Source organism: Colletotrichum acutatum, assembly GCF_030867785.1.
Source record: "Colletotrichum acutatum strain CBS 112980 chromosome Unknown BDZ83scaffold_7, whole genome shotgun sequence".
NCBI classification, from domain to species: Eukaryota; Fungi; Ascomycota; class Sordariomycetes; order Glomerellales; family Glomerellaceae; genus Colletotrichum; species Colletotrichum acutatum.
In genome coordinates, this window is record NW_026849001.1 from 559593 (window position 1) to 575832 (window position 16240).

Sequence of the window (16240 nt, forward strand, 5' to 3'; positions counted from 1 at the left end):
CTCGACGGCGCTTAGGCGAAGAATGCGAGGGAGAGGCGGTGTTGGGTCGCCGAGTATGCCGCTGTCTCCAGACGGCGGAGGAGTGAGCGTGATTCGTTCTTTTGGCAACGACAGCCTTGTAGGAATTCAAGTGTCTCTGGTGGTCATATAAGAGAGTGCGTGAGCAAGCAGAGATGAAGCAGATTTGTAGCAAAAAAATGGCTGTCATGAGTAGAGTGGAAAGAGGGTCATTATTGACAGCCCGAAGGTGTGCGTGTTTGTTGTTGTGCAGGCACAGGCACAGGCTCAGCAAGAGAGTGACTGGACCGGGCAGATAGCCACAAAGTGCAACGATTAGAGGGCGGCCCGGAGAGGATTGAAAGTTCGGGGGTCGGGGGGGATCCAGGTTCAGGAACCTAAGCAGGAGATCCAGTTGGTGCTCCGTAGTGGCAGACTGCCAGTAGGGGTAGTCGGATTGCGTGGGCTGGGGACTTGAAGGAACTCCTCTCTGGGTCTGCGGTCTGGGTCTGGTAGGGGGCCGTTGAATGAGGGTTGCAGCGCAACGGGGGCGACGATTGGACAGCGAGATTGGCCGAGCTGGCGTGGCGGACGAGGGTATTTTGCTGTACTGCGGCAGATAGGGGCGGGCCTCGACCTCTTTCAATCTTGCTCTGTCACTGCAGTGCGAGGTGTGTGTGACTGACTCCTAGGTTGTGGAGTAGAAGCTACCGGGTGGGAAAGCTCGGTAGTCAAGGAGTTGCGTTGCTGCAGCGGTCCAGTGGAAACTTTTGATCTCGCCTGTCTTCGCTTCGTCGGGAACCTTGGATGGGTTTGAATGACGGATTCGGGCACAGATTCCCAGTTGGATGAGGAACAAGGACTGGAAATGGGGAAACGTGTGTTGATGTAGAAATTGTGACGACCAAGCGAGGTCGAAAAGAGGATGCGGCTATGGGCGAGGCCCTGTACTGTGGCTCTGTGCTGTCAATGCTGCTCGAATTGCTTGATGCTTGCTTGTTGATGCCTTGTTGATAGAAGACGTGTTGTTGACCTGGGATCGTACAAGGGGAACAGGGAGACCGATGTCTGGACCCAAAGTATGAGGTAAGGTACCCGTCGTCGTATGCTATGTAATTGGTATCCGTAAGGGAGAGAGCAAGGTTGGGTAAGGTAAGGTTGAGATGAGGTGAGGAGGTGTTTGGATGAAGGCTGGCAGAGAAGAAGCAATGGCGACAGTATTGACAGCGGCAGGAGCGAACAGCGGCGGTGAGATCGAACCAATGGCGGAGGAGGGTGGGTGAGAGATATGAAGATGGTGGGATGAAAGAATGAAGTTGACAATGGACGAGTAAGAGAAGAAGAACTGTGACTAGGCGGGCACCTTCAAATTGATAGTCGGGTAGATGCAACGCGATGGCAGCAGCGGCAGTAGGTCAGTTGACTCTTTTGTTGGCTACGGCCCTGGTTGTTGGGATGGGAACCGGAGCATGTGGTCTGACCTTGAGCCGTTGATGACGGAGCCGTGGACGGTGGTGGTGTTCTTGAGAGTGGTATCCGTAAAACGCATTGCCTTTGTTTTAGCCTGGGCCTCTTTTTCTCTCTTTTTTCTCCAGTGCAATGTTTACTCTACATCCATCGTCCCTGTTGACAGTGACAGCTAAGCTAATAGGTACTAAGGTCTCTGGATAAGCAGGCATCACCCCCCTCCGATCTCTGATGGGCCATTGTTCTCGACCTTGGATCTGGCATCGCACATGCGTTTTCCATTGTTTTGATGGACGCCTCGTTAGATCAACAAGACGAAACGAAACCATCGTCGACGCTCACACGGAAACCAGTGGGCCAAGGCTTGCGTTTGCAGGCGTGGCGATCCACTAGGATGGACGTTATTCAGGGGCTTGCAGCAAATGCAGCAAGCGTGCAACACCATCGTCTGCAAGGAACCTGTAAAGACGCAGCGACGCTGCAACAAGCCGCAGCAGGAGTCAAGAACCTGTCAGGAACCGATGGGCGGCCGGGCAACAGGCTCGAAAGATGGGCGGCGGACTGACGGCGGCGCCGGACGGGAAAGTCTTGGAAAAAGGGCCCGAGGCAGCAGCTAGCAGATCTCCAAGAAAACTACTGCGTACGGTACAAAATACTATGAAAGAGTGCTGGTGTGCAGGTGTGCAGGTCCCGGCAAGGGTCCGCAGGAAAGAGCTGGGATGAACCGTGGTCTGTGTGGAGACTCCCCAATCTGACAATTTCCCTGAAATTAGCAGCCAATCACAGCCGCAGTTTGTTTCCCCGACTCTTGTCAGAGACCCACGTGACTGCTCCTTTGGACTTTCCAGAACCTGCCCATTTATGCATTTACCAAGGCCTCCATTTGTGCATGCACTACGGCACGTAAGGGTAAACCAAAGTTGGGATTCGATGCATAATTACCCAATCACACCACTACGCATGCACTTAATTGACTTTCACCCACCTTTTGAGCCGCCAGTCTGGTTCTGGTGCATGTCACTGAGGTGGACTACCTACCTACGTAATCCGTCCGTTCTGAGGTGCCCTACACGACGCAAATGCACGCACACACGTGAGAGCGCACCACCACTAATTGAGACGCGTGACGCGACCTTCCCGCGGTAGTAACTATCTGCATGACGCTCGTAAGAGGCACAGGAGCCATCTGGAAGCCGTGACGGAACAGGAAGGCAGCAAAAGTCGGTAGCATTTCACCTTAGGCATCATCACGGTCCACTACTGAATAGCCCTTCAACTCACCCAACATTCGTTCACTGGTGCCTACCATGCCTTTGGTTTCTCGGTGACGTGAACCTAACCGCTTTCTCAGAAAGGAACGACTTGTTCGATTCATCTACAACATTTCAGGCAATCCTCTGACGACTGGCATTACCCTTCGCGGCCATGCCAGACCTACAAAGCCGTCACGATGCCTGTTTCCTTTGTTCTCGTCTGCGATCTTCTGGAGCAGGCATACAAACAGTGTAAAGCCGGCGATAAGAATCTGAAGCAACGCGTATCCAACTGGTTCACGCTGAACCGCCACCGTATTGATGATCCTGAGACAGATGCCTCTGCTCTGCTCTCTACTCTCCTCCCAGACAAGCGTACCGATCGCGTATACTGCATCCAGGCCGACACGCTAGCCAACATCATTGGTCGCACCTTTGGCCTCGGAACGTCACGTCTCCAAGAATTGCGTCGATACAAAGAGGCCGGTCGCGGCGAGGATCTGGCTGACTGTGTGGAAAGAGTCTTCAAGGAAACGGTGAGTTCCTGGCCTCGTTACAAACTGGAATGGAGGGGCTTTTCCCAGCTCACAACAGCTCACAAACGAGGGAGTAATATAATAAGAGGACCTGACCACGCTGACATCACTGCTAGCCTCCGCCCATTTGCGTCGGAAAAGATGCTGTAACTGTTGAGGAAATCGATTCAACCCTCAACAACCTCGCTGCCTTGTGTAGGTTCAGCTCGCCCGTTGTTCGGGCCTCACAGCCCCATCCCAGCAACATCAATCGGCAAGAACTGCTTGGTCACGTATACCTTCGCCTACAAGCGCGAGAGGCGAAATGGCTTACCCGACTGATACTGAAGAACTTCCAGCCAGTCATGCTGGATCCTTCTCATCTCTATCACTGTTACGACCCCCTACTACCCATGATACTCAGGGTTCAGGACAATTTTGATGCGGCCTTGTCTCTCCTCAGAAAGCTGAGGAAAGAGCCCTCATTCCTCCATGGCTCAGGAAATCAGAAGCGGAGAGATCTAATGCAGCACTTGACGCCCGTCCTAGGCACCAAGGTCGGAAGGCCATTCTGGCTTACAGGGCGTAGCATCAAGCACTGCATGAAGCTCATCCAAGGCCGTATGAGCTGCGAGAAGAAAATGGATGGCGAGTATTGCCAAATTCACATAGATTTGAGCAAGGGGTTCAAATGCATCCAAATCTTTTCCAAGAGTGGCAAGGATAGCACCAAAGACCGCGCTGCGTTACACGGGTGAGCCTTCAACATCACTTTACCACACGTTTGTCATTTGCTGATGAGAGCAGAGCTATACGCGACTCTCTCAACATCGGGAAATCGAACTGCAAGCTCTCCAAGGGATGTATCCTTGAGGGCGAGCTCGTCGTCTACAGTGACTTGGTATGCTCCATCGCATCAGCACAATGTCCGAAAACTGACAAGATAAATAGGAGAAGAAGATTATGCCGTTCCATAAGATACGCAAATACGTTACAAGGTCAGGCAGCTATCTGAATACGGAAGCAGACTCGCAGTAAGTCAACCTTTCCGGGAACATCAGCCCGCACCCCCTCATTAAGCCGCCTCTTTCCTTACCTGCAATTCGTCTCCCTCCTCCTTTCGCTCAACGCGCCTGGCGGACGGGAACTTTGTCTGCTTAACCAACATCATGGATCTAAAATGATGTCTCTAGGCGCTACGACTATGAACACTTGATGATTGTCTACTTTGACGTTTTACTCATCGATGGGGAATCTCTGTTGGGTACAGGCCAGAACGAGCGTTTTGAGCGACTGACTGAGTTGATTAACCGCCGAGAGGGTCATGCCGACCTCGTGGAGCGACAAGTCGTTGACCTCAATGATAGACTGGGAGTGCATTATCTACGACGAGCCTTTGCTGAGTCCATCACCGCCCGGGAGGAAGGCCTGGTGCTGAAGCCAGACGACCCCTATTTCGACTTCAGCGAGAGTCGCCGCTCCTTTGCTGGTTGCCCCATCAAGCTGAAGAAAGAGTACATTGGAGGTTTTGGTGATGTGGGCGACTTTGCTGTGGTTGCAGCGCGGTACGACGCAGACAAGGCAAAGTGCTACGGCATTCCCAACCTCAAGTGGACACACTTCTACCTCGGTTGCCTCGAGAACAAGGAGGATGTAGAAAGGTGTCAGGCCCAGCCTGTTTTCACAGTGGTTCACCAGGTGGAACTCAACGAGACCCTCCTCAAGACCGTCTCGACTTACGGAAACCCGATGCCAGTATCTTTCGATGACAACGATGCCTTGATCCTTCATCTCGCACCAGGCATCGCTCAACAAAAGATGCCCGCCGTTGTCTTCACCGAACCGCTGGTCTTTGAAGTCCGCTGTTTCTCATTTGATAAGGAGGGAAATACCAACTTCTGGCAGCCCAGGTTTCCTCAAGTGTCAAAGGTTCATTTTGACCGATCCTTCATAGACACAATCTCTTTCTCCGAATTGCAGGCCGTGGCTGAAGAAGCAACCACCACCCCGGCCATGGAAGACAGTCAGGAAATGCTGGACTGGATTGCTAAACTGGAAAGAGCGGACCCTCGTGGTATCCCTGTTGATGTAGTCAGCCAGTCCACGACGGGCTCTCTCATGACGCCATCTCGCACTTCTTCCGTCCGGCCTTCAACTTCGCCAGCGCCGAATTTTTCCATAAGCCCTACCAAGCCTCTCCAACGGTTACCAGCATTGGCAGAAGCCCCAGAGCCAACTCTCACCAACCCTCCAACCTCATCGGACAGGGCAGCAGAAATGGACTTCACCGCTGAAGACAATACTGCCAGTGAAGCAGCAAACTCGCCGAGGGCCAGCAAAAGGGGTCTAGAAGGGGAAGATGCAACTCCGCAGAAGCGACCAAGGGTTTCTTCCGAATCTGGCACCGCCGGTCGAGAGCTGCCTCCGCCAACCCGTCGACCGCTCGGGGATATTAGTGCCAATCAGACTTCTCTCTCTCCTCAGGCGTCCCAGACACGGCCAGCAACAACAAAGCGCATCGTGATGGACCAGAAAGCGGCTAGTCCAAACGTTCCTGTCTTACATGAGCCGGGCAAACCGATGGCAGGATCTGCAGCAGAAACACCTGAGCCGCGTCATCAGAGCGCGGCATACCCCTCGTCTACACAGGTGAAGCCCATGTGCCAACACGCAGGCGACAACTGTCTCTTTACAGACACGATAGTCTTACTCGCGCCCTGTATCGCACAACAACCCTGGGTCACTGAAAATCTTCTCCCTCTGCACGGCATTCACGAATGGACCGCGGATCCGCAAGACTGGACAGCATCCTCCGACAGAATCGCATCATCATCATCCCACTCCACAACACCTGCATCTACATCGGCCACGAACCGCCCCAGAAGAAAGCGGCCCCGAAAAATCTGCTTTGTCGAACACAACCGCAGAGAAGGAACAAAGATCCTGATGAGACGTCTGGATAGCAATCCAGTGTACACGCTGAATGGCCGGCGCGAGTACGTCGAGGTGTACGACTGGCGTCTTTTGGAAGATGTCACGGCATTGGAAAAGGTGCTCAAAGGATCCAAGCCGTCGAAGGAGCAACCGGATCCCAAGAGGAAGTGGTGGGTTGGATTGGCTTAGCATATCTCGATCTCTTTTTTTCAGATGTTGACTTTGGGAATGGGAATGATAATGCCTGTACTTTGCATAGCGTAGCCAGGGATACAACAGGTCACAACGTTATGGGTTGTTTTACGAATGCATACGAACATGACGAATTCGGACTTTTCCACTTGGGAAAACTCATGCCTTGGCCTCCTCCTCCTTGTACAGCCCCTTATAACTCTCCCTCAGCCTCATGAATAAATGATCATCAGCAGTCATGACCTTGCGCTCCGCATAAGGATTCGCGTTCGGCGTCCCCTCGGGCGCGACAAACTCCTTCACCCTATCGCTCGGCACGGGATCCAGCGCCACAGAGCCCACGGGGTGACAGAAGAAGGCCATGGAGTACCTCGGCCCCGTATCCGTCTCGCCCTCGGCGCCCTCCCCGCCAAACACGACGCGGTGGACGGTGCTCCGGAAGAGGCCGTTGGTCCAGTAGCTGAGGAGGTCGCCGATGTTGATGAGGATGGGCGGCAGGGCATCCGCTTCGGTGCCGGGCGGCGTGACGGGGACGGGGGCCCAGGTGTTTTCGCGGGTGAGGATCTCGAGCCCCGCCTGGCCGCGGAGGCGGAAGAGGAGGGTGACGGAGCCGTAGTCGGAGTGGGCTCCGGCGCGGACGTCGTCTGGGTTGGAGGAGGTGGCTGAGGTAGGCGGGTAGTAGAGCATGCGGAGGATCGTGCCCGAGTCGCCCTTTGAGCGGAGGTGGGCGGACGAGAAGAAGTCTGTGGGGTTGACCTGGTGACAAGTTCAGTGAGCTGCTCGTGGAGAGAGGGTAGCTGGAGAAAAGGGGGAGGAAAGAAATACATCGAGGCCAATGCCGAGAAGCTCGAGGAGTTCCAGACAGAGGGTATGGCACTGATCTCTAAACGAGTTCAGGAAGGGCTCATCTAATTGAATGGTGGGAGGCAGAGGTTGCTGGGCCTTGCCATCCTTGAACTCGCCAAAGTTGAAGGCCCTGAATGGTGTGTAAGTCAAAGTGCCAAGAGCTTAGGGACACTATAATCTTACTCCTTGTAATCGCCGACCTATTAAGAAAGTTAACATCTGGATATTCCCTAGATTTTGGGCAGGATCAACCATACCTTTTGATTCTTGGGGTCGAGAGTCTCAGAGTGCATACCGGACCAGCCGCGGTTGTTCTTCTGGATAGTGCACGCCGCCTTCTCCTCGACAGGTGCCTTGAACAACTTCTTGGACTATTTCCTTTTGTCAGTCGAGCAGTTCTCAAAAGGGATTCAACTTCAAGTTGGGCCATACCAGATCAAATGCCGAGTCTTGGTCGCTTAGCGTGATGTACTTGCCAGTGTTACGGATGTAAATGAAGCCATGCTCGACGGCGGCATCGACAAGTTGGCGCGCAATGGCGGCCCTGTCGACACCCTCCGCGGCAATGTCAATAATTGGGATATTAGCCTTGGGCGCCATGGTGTATTTGCCTCCGTCCGTTTGTGATTAACGGTTCAGTAGGTCAGATAAAGTACTCCGGAAGGGAAGCGGCCGGAGCTGACTTATGAGAATGGAGGGTTGGAGGGGCGAGATTCAACTGAAGTCGCGCGAAGTGGGATGCGATAAGCGATAAGACTGGGATGATGGAGGGGCGGACGGGACCGCTTGGGGCCGGGGCAACGACTTGGGTAATGACTATTACGAAGCGTTTGATAGTGACTGAAGGGCGGAGAGGGCCGAGGCAGCGGGATATCCGTGGTCAGATTTGGTTTCACGAGAGGCTGATGGGTCTTGCGTTGTCATGTTGCACTCCTCGGATGTGTAACCTACTTACTGAGAGGGGCAGTGGATGTTCGTGTATTAGAATGGAGAAGGTAATATTCAAGTAGCGAAGTTCAAACTTGACAAGAGCTTGTCAGCTAGCAAACGTTCCCCAACGCCACGGATTCCAACGGTCAGATTAGGCCGAGAAAGCCACTGACATGTAGTCCAAGCTTACAGAGGATGAAGTGAAAAGAGCCTGTCTAGTTGAGGTCTTGATGTCAGTGTTGCTCTGGTTGAAGAAACCTCCGCATGCACCAGGGCCAGGTTGTCAATTGAGCAGGGTTCAGGCCACACTTGCGCCATTGTGTGTTCTTGATACATTTCTGGTACCTAAGCTCCTTGCCACGTGGTTTGGACGAGGAACAGACAGAGGGAAGCTGATTATGCTCAATGCTACCATGTAGACCTCGAGTGTTCCAGATTGGTGCACAACTGCAAGCGTTTGAGATATGGAGACGCCATTGAGCGTATATTTGGAATGTGATTGAATGCCAGTGACCGGTCATCGGTGTAGGGGCCGGATATGTGAAGATGATGGAAGTACGCGACGGCAGTCCCCATTGGAGCTGTAACCTGAAAGCTTGCATTGCTCCAAGAAATGTCATTTGAAGATGTTTGTCGGGGGGGCGGACATGCAAGGGGCCGGCGAAGAAGAGGGATCAAGACATGGCTGCATCGCACATCCCTGACACAGAGGACAGGCGAATATAAAGAGCGGGGATCGGGGCAGCGGGGACGGGAACCGCTGCATGGTCGGTCAATTGATGCTGCCTGTGGCTCGAGCGATGGCTCGTGTTGGCGGGAACCGGGACTGACAACGTGTTGCTGGTTGCTTGCTTGACATCGTATAACCAAGAGGTGGTGGACGTATTTCTCTTGAGGCTTGCCAAGTTTATCAACAGAACCTCCATATGTGGATGGTGCATCCGATGATTCTTGTTACGCTACCTTAAGGTACGTTACCTAGGTAAGATGGGAAATGTCCACAGGCGCCTAAATATGCAACCTGAAGGAAAAGCCATTGTAGACAGAAGGAAAGCACCTTCCCAGTGGAAACATCGTAGGAGGAACTCAGGGAGACAGTTGTAGAAGCTACAAGCCACATGCACCGCCACAAATGGCACCCACATCTTTTTCACTTCCATAGGTTCCTTCCACCTCTCACACACGCTAACCCTACAACTTCCCTAGCGCCTCGAAACCCAAGGGTTGCCAACTTGCTCCCCCTGTACAGCGGTGCGGTACCTCGCACCTGCGTTCCTGAACCCCCAAACTTTCCCAATTACCTCCCCTCCGCCAGCGCCAGCGTTCTTTTCCAAAAGCTCCCCTCTTCTTTTTGAGACACGCTTGTCAGTGTCATTGGCCCTGCAGACGGCCGTTCCCTTTTTCATGACAAGCTCAGTCATTCCTTTGCAAGTTATCCCGACTTCTTCTACAAAGCGCCCAGTCTCTTTGCTTCCGCTCCCCTGAGTGGTCTCGCGACCCAAGCTCCACCCGCTTCCCACCTCCAAACGGCTTGTTGTCAACTCGAGCTGACAAGCTCCTCGCCGTTGCGCAAGGCCCGACAAGATGCCTTGTGAGTCTCCCTCCTCTCTCCCGCCTCTCCGGAATCCCAACCCCGCGATGCGCTGGCCCTCTGCTCTCCTCTCCGATCTCCTTCTTCCCAACCCTCGCCTCGCCGTCACATGTCTCCAAGGCTACCTGCGTCATACCCGCCCCCTGCGCCTCAAAACATCCGATTCCGCCGTACCTGCCTTGAAGCTCTACACACACCCATAAACCGTAGCTTCACCTGTCGAGAAGCATCAAGACTCTGCTTAAGCATTGGCATCGAAGCTTTCGAGCTACATCCGTCAAAAAGAAGGCTACTTCGGCTTTCCGGGGACATCATACTTCACCACACCAGGAAGGAACGGCGGGCAGGACGATTCCGGCCGGGCTTCTCAGCTTCTTCTCGCTCCTGCGCTCCACAACCGCCGCGCTACGCGCTACGCTCTGCGATTTGTACCATGAGATTTACTGACTCAATATGACAGGTCTTGTGGAGGACGCTTGGATCAATGGCCAGGCAACGTAAGTCGAACAACGTTTCAACGTCAAGATTCCTTTGACTAAATCATTTGGGTAGGAGTCACGATGTCTCCGAGCTCGAGGACTGCGCGATAGCCATTGATGCGACATACTACCTCCAACTCTTCCTCGACACCCCTCCTTTCCACGAACCTCTCTTGCCCGCTCTGGGTGGCATGACTGGCATCGAGCACCATCTCCGAGCTGATATCGACCAATGGAAGGCACACAAGATCGTACCCTTCTTCATCTTCGATGGACAATCTGTGACCGGCCAAGAGGAGGTCGCCGTTCAGCGAGGCCGAACTGCCAACCAGAAGACGGACGAAGCTTGGAAGCTATACTTCAACAGCCACGCACAGGAAGCTGTCGACGCGTTCGGTGCCAACAGCGGTACGCATTATCGCTGTGATGTCGATGGGCCACACTGACTATGAGACTGCAGGCGCCTTTCGCATCCAGAACCTCTACCCCTTGCTCAAGTCTATCCTGAAGGACAACGATCTGCACTTCCTTGTCCCCCCCTACAATGCCTCCGCTCAGGTAGGTTCGAGCTCGGACAAGCCGAGATATTCAATGCTGACGGGCTTATTAGCTCGCCTACTTCGACATGATCGATTCGGACCAATGCGCCGCTGTCATGGGCTCGCAGGAGCTGATCCTGTATCCGATCAAGGACACTCTAATTCGCACGATAGATTGGGAGGCAAAGACCGTCACATCGTTATCCAAGAAGAACCTCGTGCGGTCACTGAACATTAGCGAAGGCATGTTGAGCGACGCTCTCCTCATGACCGGAACCTCCTTCCTACCACCCTTCCCACCACTCCTGGACACTTCACTCAATCCACGCCAGCCTTTTACTATCAATGATGCTGTCAACCTCCTCAGAGCGTCGGAAAAATCTGTTCAATCAGCCTGCAGCTCCTACGGCGACATTCTGAAGTCAAAGGATCCCAAATGGCTGGACAAGTACAGACAAGCCAAGATGGCCGTCAACCACTTTATCTATATATCCGAAGAAGGCGAGATCAAAGTCAACGACTTTGATCACATCACAAGTGATAACCACGAATACCTTGGTCTTCAGCTTCCCGGAGAGTTGTTTCACTACCTCAACACTGGTCTCATTGGCTCCCGCGTCCTCGACTACATAACACATAGCCGAATCGTCGTCACGCCTACGCTGGACGGAGTTGCTTCAGAACAGTATAGAAAACTGGTTACAAGCCAACTTGTTCCTCTCAAGGAGCAGAGCATCGCGCTTCTGATACCGAGACTTCACCGTGGCCTCCAGCACAACGCCATCACCATGAAGGTTTGGTTCGACGATAACTTCTCGTACAAAATCAACAAGTCTCTTCAGCCATCACCATCTCAGCGTGCCGCTACATGGGACGTGAAGGAAAGCTCCTTCAAGACTGTCGCCGAAGGTGTCGACGACCCCCCTGGATCCATTGCTTTCGAGATTTTGGCACTCCTGTTCGATGATTTCGTCAAAGGCACCTTCCCCAAAGAGAAGAAGCGTATTGGAGGCATCGATTCTGTTCAGAATATCACGGCGGTTGCCATCTGGAGATTCCTCCATCTCCGTGGCTACGTCGATGATTCGCACACATTGACGAACTGGGGTAACGCCGTTGCCAGCGCAATCTGGGCGATGAAGGATTCGCTCAAGGACTTGCAGGTTCCTGAAGGTCTCAACATATTTGAGGCTATCTTGAATGCGTTCGAGCTCATCCGGCACGATGTGCTCAACTCAGGCCATCGACACGAAGAGCTGAATGGAGCGCCAATGAACGGCACTGACGAAGAAAAGGCGAGCATTCTTCTCATCAGCAGATGTGCCTCCCTATTGAAACTTCGACACGAGTCTAATGGATACACCGGCCCTCTCAACAAGAATCTTCTCCTCTTCCGGTCACTTTCGACTGCTGTGCGTGAGGCGGATCGCGACCTCGTTGAAGCAATTGTGGCATCCATGTTCCTATACGCACAGTCAAAGAGAGATCGCGATGACTACCTGCAAATCAGCCAGACGTAAGTATCCTTGTTTTCCCTCAATCAATTCAGCCACTAATTGGTCTCACAAAGTTTGCCCTTCCTCCACAACCCTGACATCGCTCTGGGCATTGCGGTCAAGACACTCATGGACGAGCTCCCCGCCGGTGACATCGAGCTGCGACAAGCCAAAATCGAGGAGTTCCCCGTGGCGTTCTTCCCTTACGCTACCAACTTCAAGGAGGATATTCAACTTGCATTTGCCTTTTTCGACGCCATCCACAAGGGCGTACAGACGCTCAACAAGGAGGTTTCGGCGGCTGACAAGGCGGTATGGTCAACAGCGAGCAAGTACCTGGACCAGAGGCGGTTTTAGGGCTGAAGATGTCTGGCCTTGGAGCGTGGCGTTGGAGAATCAAAAGCAGACGAAGGACTGGACAGCACAAGAGATGCCGAGCTGCTACCCCACGAGAGCAGTATGCACTTCCGGGGTGGAATATGAGACATATGTCAGTCCGTGTATAGCCTCGGGGGTTCGGAGCGTGCGGCGGAGCTCGAAGCTGGATCCAGACAAAGATTAAGTTTGCATTACAATTTTCATAAAGCCGTAGGTTAGCTGTTCTATATCAGACGAATGGAAGCAGACTTTACCTATAAACCAGTTATGCCTGAGGTATGTACATGATATACTCCTGGCCAATTACGCGGGTGACTTGTGGTAAGTATTAAGCTAACACTGAGACTCTGTTTCTCGCATTCTCTTGCTTATTTCTGTGGCACACAGGAGCATTTGTATGCCAAGTGGGAGAGCTGCTTCAGGTATTAAGTCTAGTTGATTCCTACAACAGTGCCTTCAAAGCCAGCGGCTCAAAGCCAGAACATCGGGGTGATACTTATGCACGTCATCGTCATGAGCCAATCCGTGAGATCTCTCTCTAACCAACGCCATCAGCTTATGCCGTGCTGAAGATGTCTCCTAAATCCCCCCTAAACGCCAAGTCCATGCAAACAAGCCAACCGTGTTTCTGTCCTCGAACCCTGTCTCGCCGTAAGTAACCCCTGACTGAGTCAAACCATCACTAGCAATTGCCCTTCAAGTGAGCAATCGTCTCTTGATAGGCTGAGGCACGGCCGTCTCATTTATCTCCAACCCTTCCGTCGCTTGGATCTTGTGGCCCATTTGGCGGATCTTCTCGAGCAGGTGACTAGAACAGTTGTTAGCAAAACTAATATCGAAGGACAACTGAACGACCTGCAAGATTGCGCCCTAGATGCCTGAAAAAATGACGTTCTCGTTTCCCTTATCCACATCAAATTCGACCTGCAGCGAGGGCCGTTTTTCGTCTCCGTCTGGAACATATCCACTCGGATTTGTGTCCCAAAAAGGGGAAACTTCTGGTGGCTCATCTGAAACAAAGGTATATCTAAATTCAGGAGACGAGGGTGGGGAGCCATACTCTATGGGGAGGTGGTTCTTATCACCCTCCGTCACTGCCAAGTTGATGCGTTGGACTTTGTTCTCGTCTTCGTGGTAATGCTCATCCTGCATGTGCTCGTTGATTCTCAAACGTCCATCTTCTGATTCTGGGTTCCGCTCGACAAACCCGCAGTCATCCTCGTCACAGACCCAAGTGCCGTTAGGTCCTTTAGGTATTGTTGTTGGGATGTTCTCTGCTCGCACGACAACCTTTAGGGCGGTGGGCGATTCTGCAGAGTCAACACTGGAATCGTCATCTTCAGAGCTGCTGCCATCATTCATGACTTCATCCTCGTCAGAAGAGTCGCCGGCATGGAACCTCTTTGCGACCTGTCGAGAGATACTTTCTGGGGTCTCGTCCCCGGAATCAAAGCGTCGTTTACCACCGGTGCTCGCAAGCCGAAGGCCTGACATCTTTCCAGCTGGTCTACCGACACGTCTTGGAGGAGGAGTTGCAACAACCGTGCTCCTCTGGGCCTCTTCAGGAAGTGATGGCCAACGATTCCGTGGGTTTGATACTTCCTTCGCCTTCCGTCGCGTTAGGGCTTCAGGAATTTGGTCAAGCTGTATGTGCTCAAGAGAGAAGCGAGGACCTTGGGCAGATTCCTCGAGCGTTTTCCAGAAACCAGACCCTCTCCACTCATCCTGATCCAGGCGTTCAACCAGCTCTTTTGCATAGTACTTGAGGATGTCTGCTGCTCCCAGGTAGGCTTTGACCTTGTACTTGTAGTACAACTTTGATGACACTTTGGAGAACGCTGCTTTACTCAACGGCTCGGCTTCGAGTTTGATGTCGTCGATGGCTTCTAGGAGGGCGTCCACGTTGGATCGGTCATGGACAGTTCTGACAAGTTCCGTTTGATTTGGAACCTCTGCGGTCTCGTCCACTGCCATGGGTTCCTCCAAAGATTCAGGGGCGGGTGGTGACTGCGTTTTGGTCTTGCCCCTTGATCTGGACCTCATGTCCCGTGCTGAGAGAGCAAAGTCGTGCGAATCGGTCTGGCTATCGTCGGCAGGTGTGCCCCTTTGCTTCCGTTTCGACAACGCCTTCTGCGCGGGGGGGTCGTCCGAAGCAGTCGGCGTCATCACAGCTTCGGTCTCCTCTGGTATCAATGGACCAGGCTTAACTCCCGCTAGTTTCTTCTTCCTGAGCTCAAGGACTTTCTTATGAATATCCTTACTTGATTAGTTGGGTCTCCAGCAAAGTGAGGTGGAGCTACTACATACTGGGTGTCGCTCTGTCATCCATTTGAAAAAGAGCGTCGGCGTCCATTCAAATTCTGGCTCTTCATAGAAATGGGATATAAGGAAAGATGCATGATCGTCGCAGCGCTGTTCCACCTCCTCGAGAGTAGCACCATCGCCCATGGCTACTGCATACTGTCACTTGCGTTAGCATAGATCGCTAGATTCTTCTCAGCGTCAGGCTCACCTTGAACAACAACGTCTCAATGGTCATTGCCGCACCCTTCTTCTTCTTCTTGGGGCCCTTCCTGTTCGTGCTGGCTTCGGCGTGCTCCTCGATGATGTCCAGAATCGTGTAGTAGACCGAAACTCCTTCGATTGTGTGGTCGAATATCGCCTTATAGGCGGCTGATGGTGGTCGAATTTCGTACCATCCCGCCGCGCCCCCAGCCCATGCGCCATAACCATTGTCGCTAACGCCGATAGCGTAACGAGTGCATTCGTGGGTTTCGATCAAGGCTGATTTCGTAGAAGGTTTCACGGCTGCATAATGTAAGCGATTGGAGGCAATGGGTGTTCATGGATCGAGCCAGACCTCTTGCCGTCTGCGGTCCATCAATGATGACACGACCTCGAACCGTGAATGGGCCCTGTGTATTGACGGTAAAGAGCTCAACGGGATTGCCCTTCTTGTCGCAGACGATGGCATCCTCAAGAACGAATGTCTGCAGCATGTCTCCCTCCACAGGATCGTATCTCTTGAGAATGCTGAGTTCTTTAGCGTAGACCCGTCTGTCGGATTCGACGGTGCCAGTCGTCGAATCCGACGTTCGTCGCCGCCGTCCAGCCATTGTACTCTTTAAATCTGCAATCGTTCGAGGTGGTAAGGGGCGGGACTTCTCGGTGCACGAGGCGAAAATGTGTGCTAGACGCAAGTTCATCGGGCTTGGGATGCGGTTTCCAGGGGGAAAGAACAAGATGTTGCGGGTTGATGGTGCACGTTGCCAACGGGCTACAACGACGATATGTGATATGTGGTGGGCAGGTGGGAAGGAAGCACGCGAACGCGGTTCTCAAATCCATTAAAGAAAGCTGGAGCGCACGGAACGTCGTGCCTGCCTACTGTAGGAAGTACAGTTACTGATGCGGGGCATGCGACCACCACTTCTTCCCCCACTGGAGCTGGGAAGAAAGGTAGCGGGACTCATCGCCGGTACAGGGAACTTGCTAGTCCACGGGCCCAGCAGACAGGGGCTCTGTCATTCCTGGACCAATAGATAAGCCGATAAGAATCACTGGAACGTCCCTTCCTAAAAAATTTCCCAGAACTGCATGCAGAGAAGCGCAAGATCCACGGA

At 53.0% G+C, this 16240-nt stretch overlaps 4 protein-coding genes across 4 annotated transcripts; 2 read left to right on the forward strand and 2 right to left on the reverse strand.

Annotated features, from left to right (window-relative positions):
- Positions 1 to 2914: 2914 nt before the first annotated feature.
- Positions 2915 to 6355, forward strand: BDZ83DRAFT_566994 (ATP dependent DNA ligase; the record flags this gene model as incomplete). The annotated part of the gene is made up of 6 exons (XM_060503910.1): positions 2915 to 3253; positions 3370 to 3986; positions 4040 to 4133; positions 4184 to 4266; positions 4426 to 5331; positions 5500 to 6355. 6 exons carry the CDS (start codon positions 2915 to 2917, stop codon positions 6353 to 6355), a joined length of 2895 nt encoding a protein of 964 aa, XP_060370440.1.
- Positions 6356 to 6436: 81 nt separating this feature from the next.
- BDZ83DRAFT_403719 (2OG-Fe(II) oxygenase superfamily protein) lies at positions 6437 to 8156 on the reverse strand. Its single transcript, XM_060502858.1, has 5 exons — positions 7637 to 8156; positions 7462 to 7575; positions 7388 to 7404; positions 7184 to 7334; positions 6437 to 7114 (listed from the first exon to the last, which is right to left on the reverse strand). The coding sequence occupies exons 1-5, from the start codon at positions 7802 to 7804 to the stop codon at positions 6518 to 6520; spliced, it is 1047 nt and encodes a 348-aa protein (XP_060370441.1). The 5' UTR covers positions 7805 to 8156; the 3' UTR covers positions 6437 to 6517.
- A 2022-nt stretch (positions 8157 to 10178) lies between these two features.
- Positions 10179 to 11096, forward strand: BDZ83DRAFT_561156 (PIN domain-like protein; the record flags this gene model as incomplete). Its single annotated transcript, XM_060503562.1, has 4 exons — positions 10179 to 10222; positions 10278 to 10612; positions 10665 to 10762; positions 10815 to 11096. Coding segments are annotated over 4 exons (759 nt in total), but the record flags the coding sequence as incomplete, so codon positions are not given.
- A 1827-nt stretch (positions 11097 to 12923) lies between these two features.
- On the reverse strand, positions 12924 to 15920 carry BDZ83DRAFT_602594 (uncharacterized protein). The gene is made up of 5 exons (XM_060507181.1): positions 15478 to 15920; positions 15130 to 15425; positions 14925 to 15077; positions 13678 to 14873; positions 12924 to 13425 (listed from the first exon to the last, which is right to left on the reverse strand). Exons 1-5 carry the CDS (start codon positions 15821 to 15823, stop codon positions 13314 to 13316), a joined length of 2103 nt encoding a protein of 700 aa, XP_060370443.1. The 5' UTR covers positions 15824 to 15920; the 3' UTR covers positions 12924 to 13313.
- Between the last annotated feature and the right edge of the window lie 320 nt (positions 15921 to 16240).

Bases quoted from the DNA above. Each gene is read 5' to 3' on its own strand.
- BDZ83DRAFT_403719 (XM_060502858.1), bottom strand. From the start codon at position 7,804: ATGGCGCCCAAGGCTAATATCCCAATTATTGACATTGCCGCGGAGGGT. The intron at 7,576-7,636 runs GTATGGCCCAAC...AAAAGGAAATAG, and splicing joins AAGACTCGGCATTTGATCTG to TCCAAGAAGTTGTTCAAGGC. The intron at 7,115-7,183 runs GTATTTCTTTCC...ACTTGTCACCAG, and splicing joins TTCTCGGCATTGGCCTCGAT to GTCAACCCCACAGACTTCTT.
- BDZ83DRAFT_602594 (XM_060507181.1), bottom strand. From the start codon at position 15,823: ATGAACTTGCGTCTAGCACACATTTTCGCCTCGTGCACCGAGAAGTCC. The intron at 15,426-15,477 runs GTCTGGCTCGAT...TACATTATGCAG, and splicing joins TGGACCGCAGACGGCAAGAG to CCGTGAAACCTTCTACGAAA. The intron at 14,874-14,924 runs GTATGTAGTAGC...TAATCAAGTAAG, and splicing joins GGATGACAGAGCGACACCCA to GATATTCATAAGAAAGTCCT.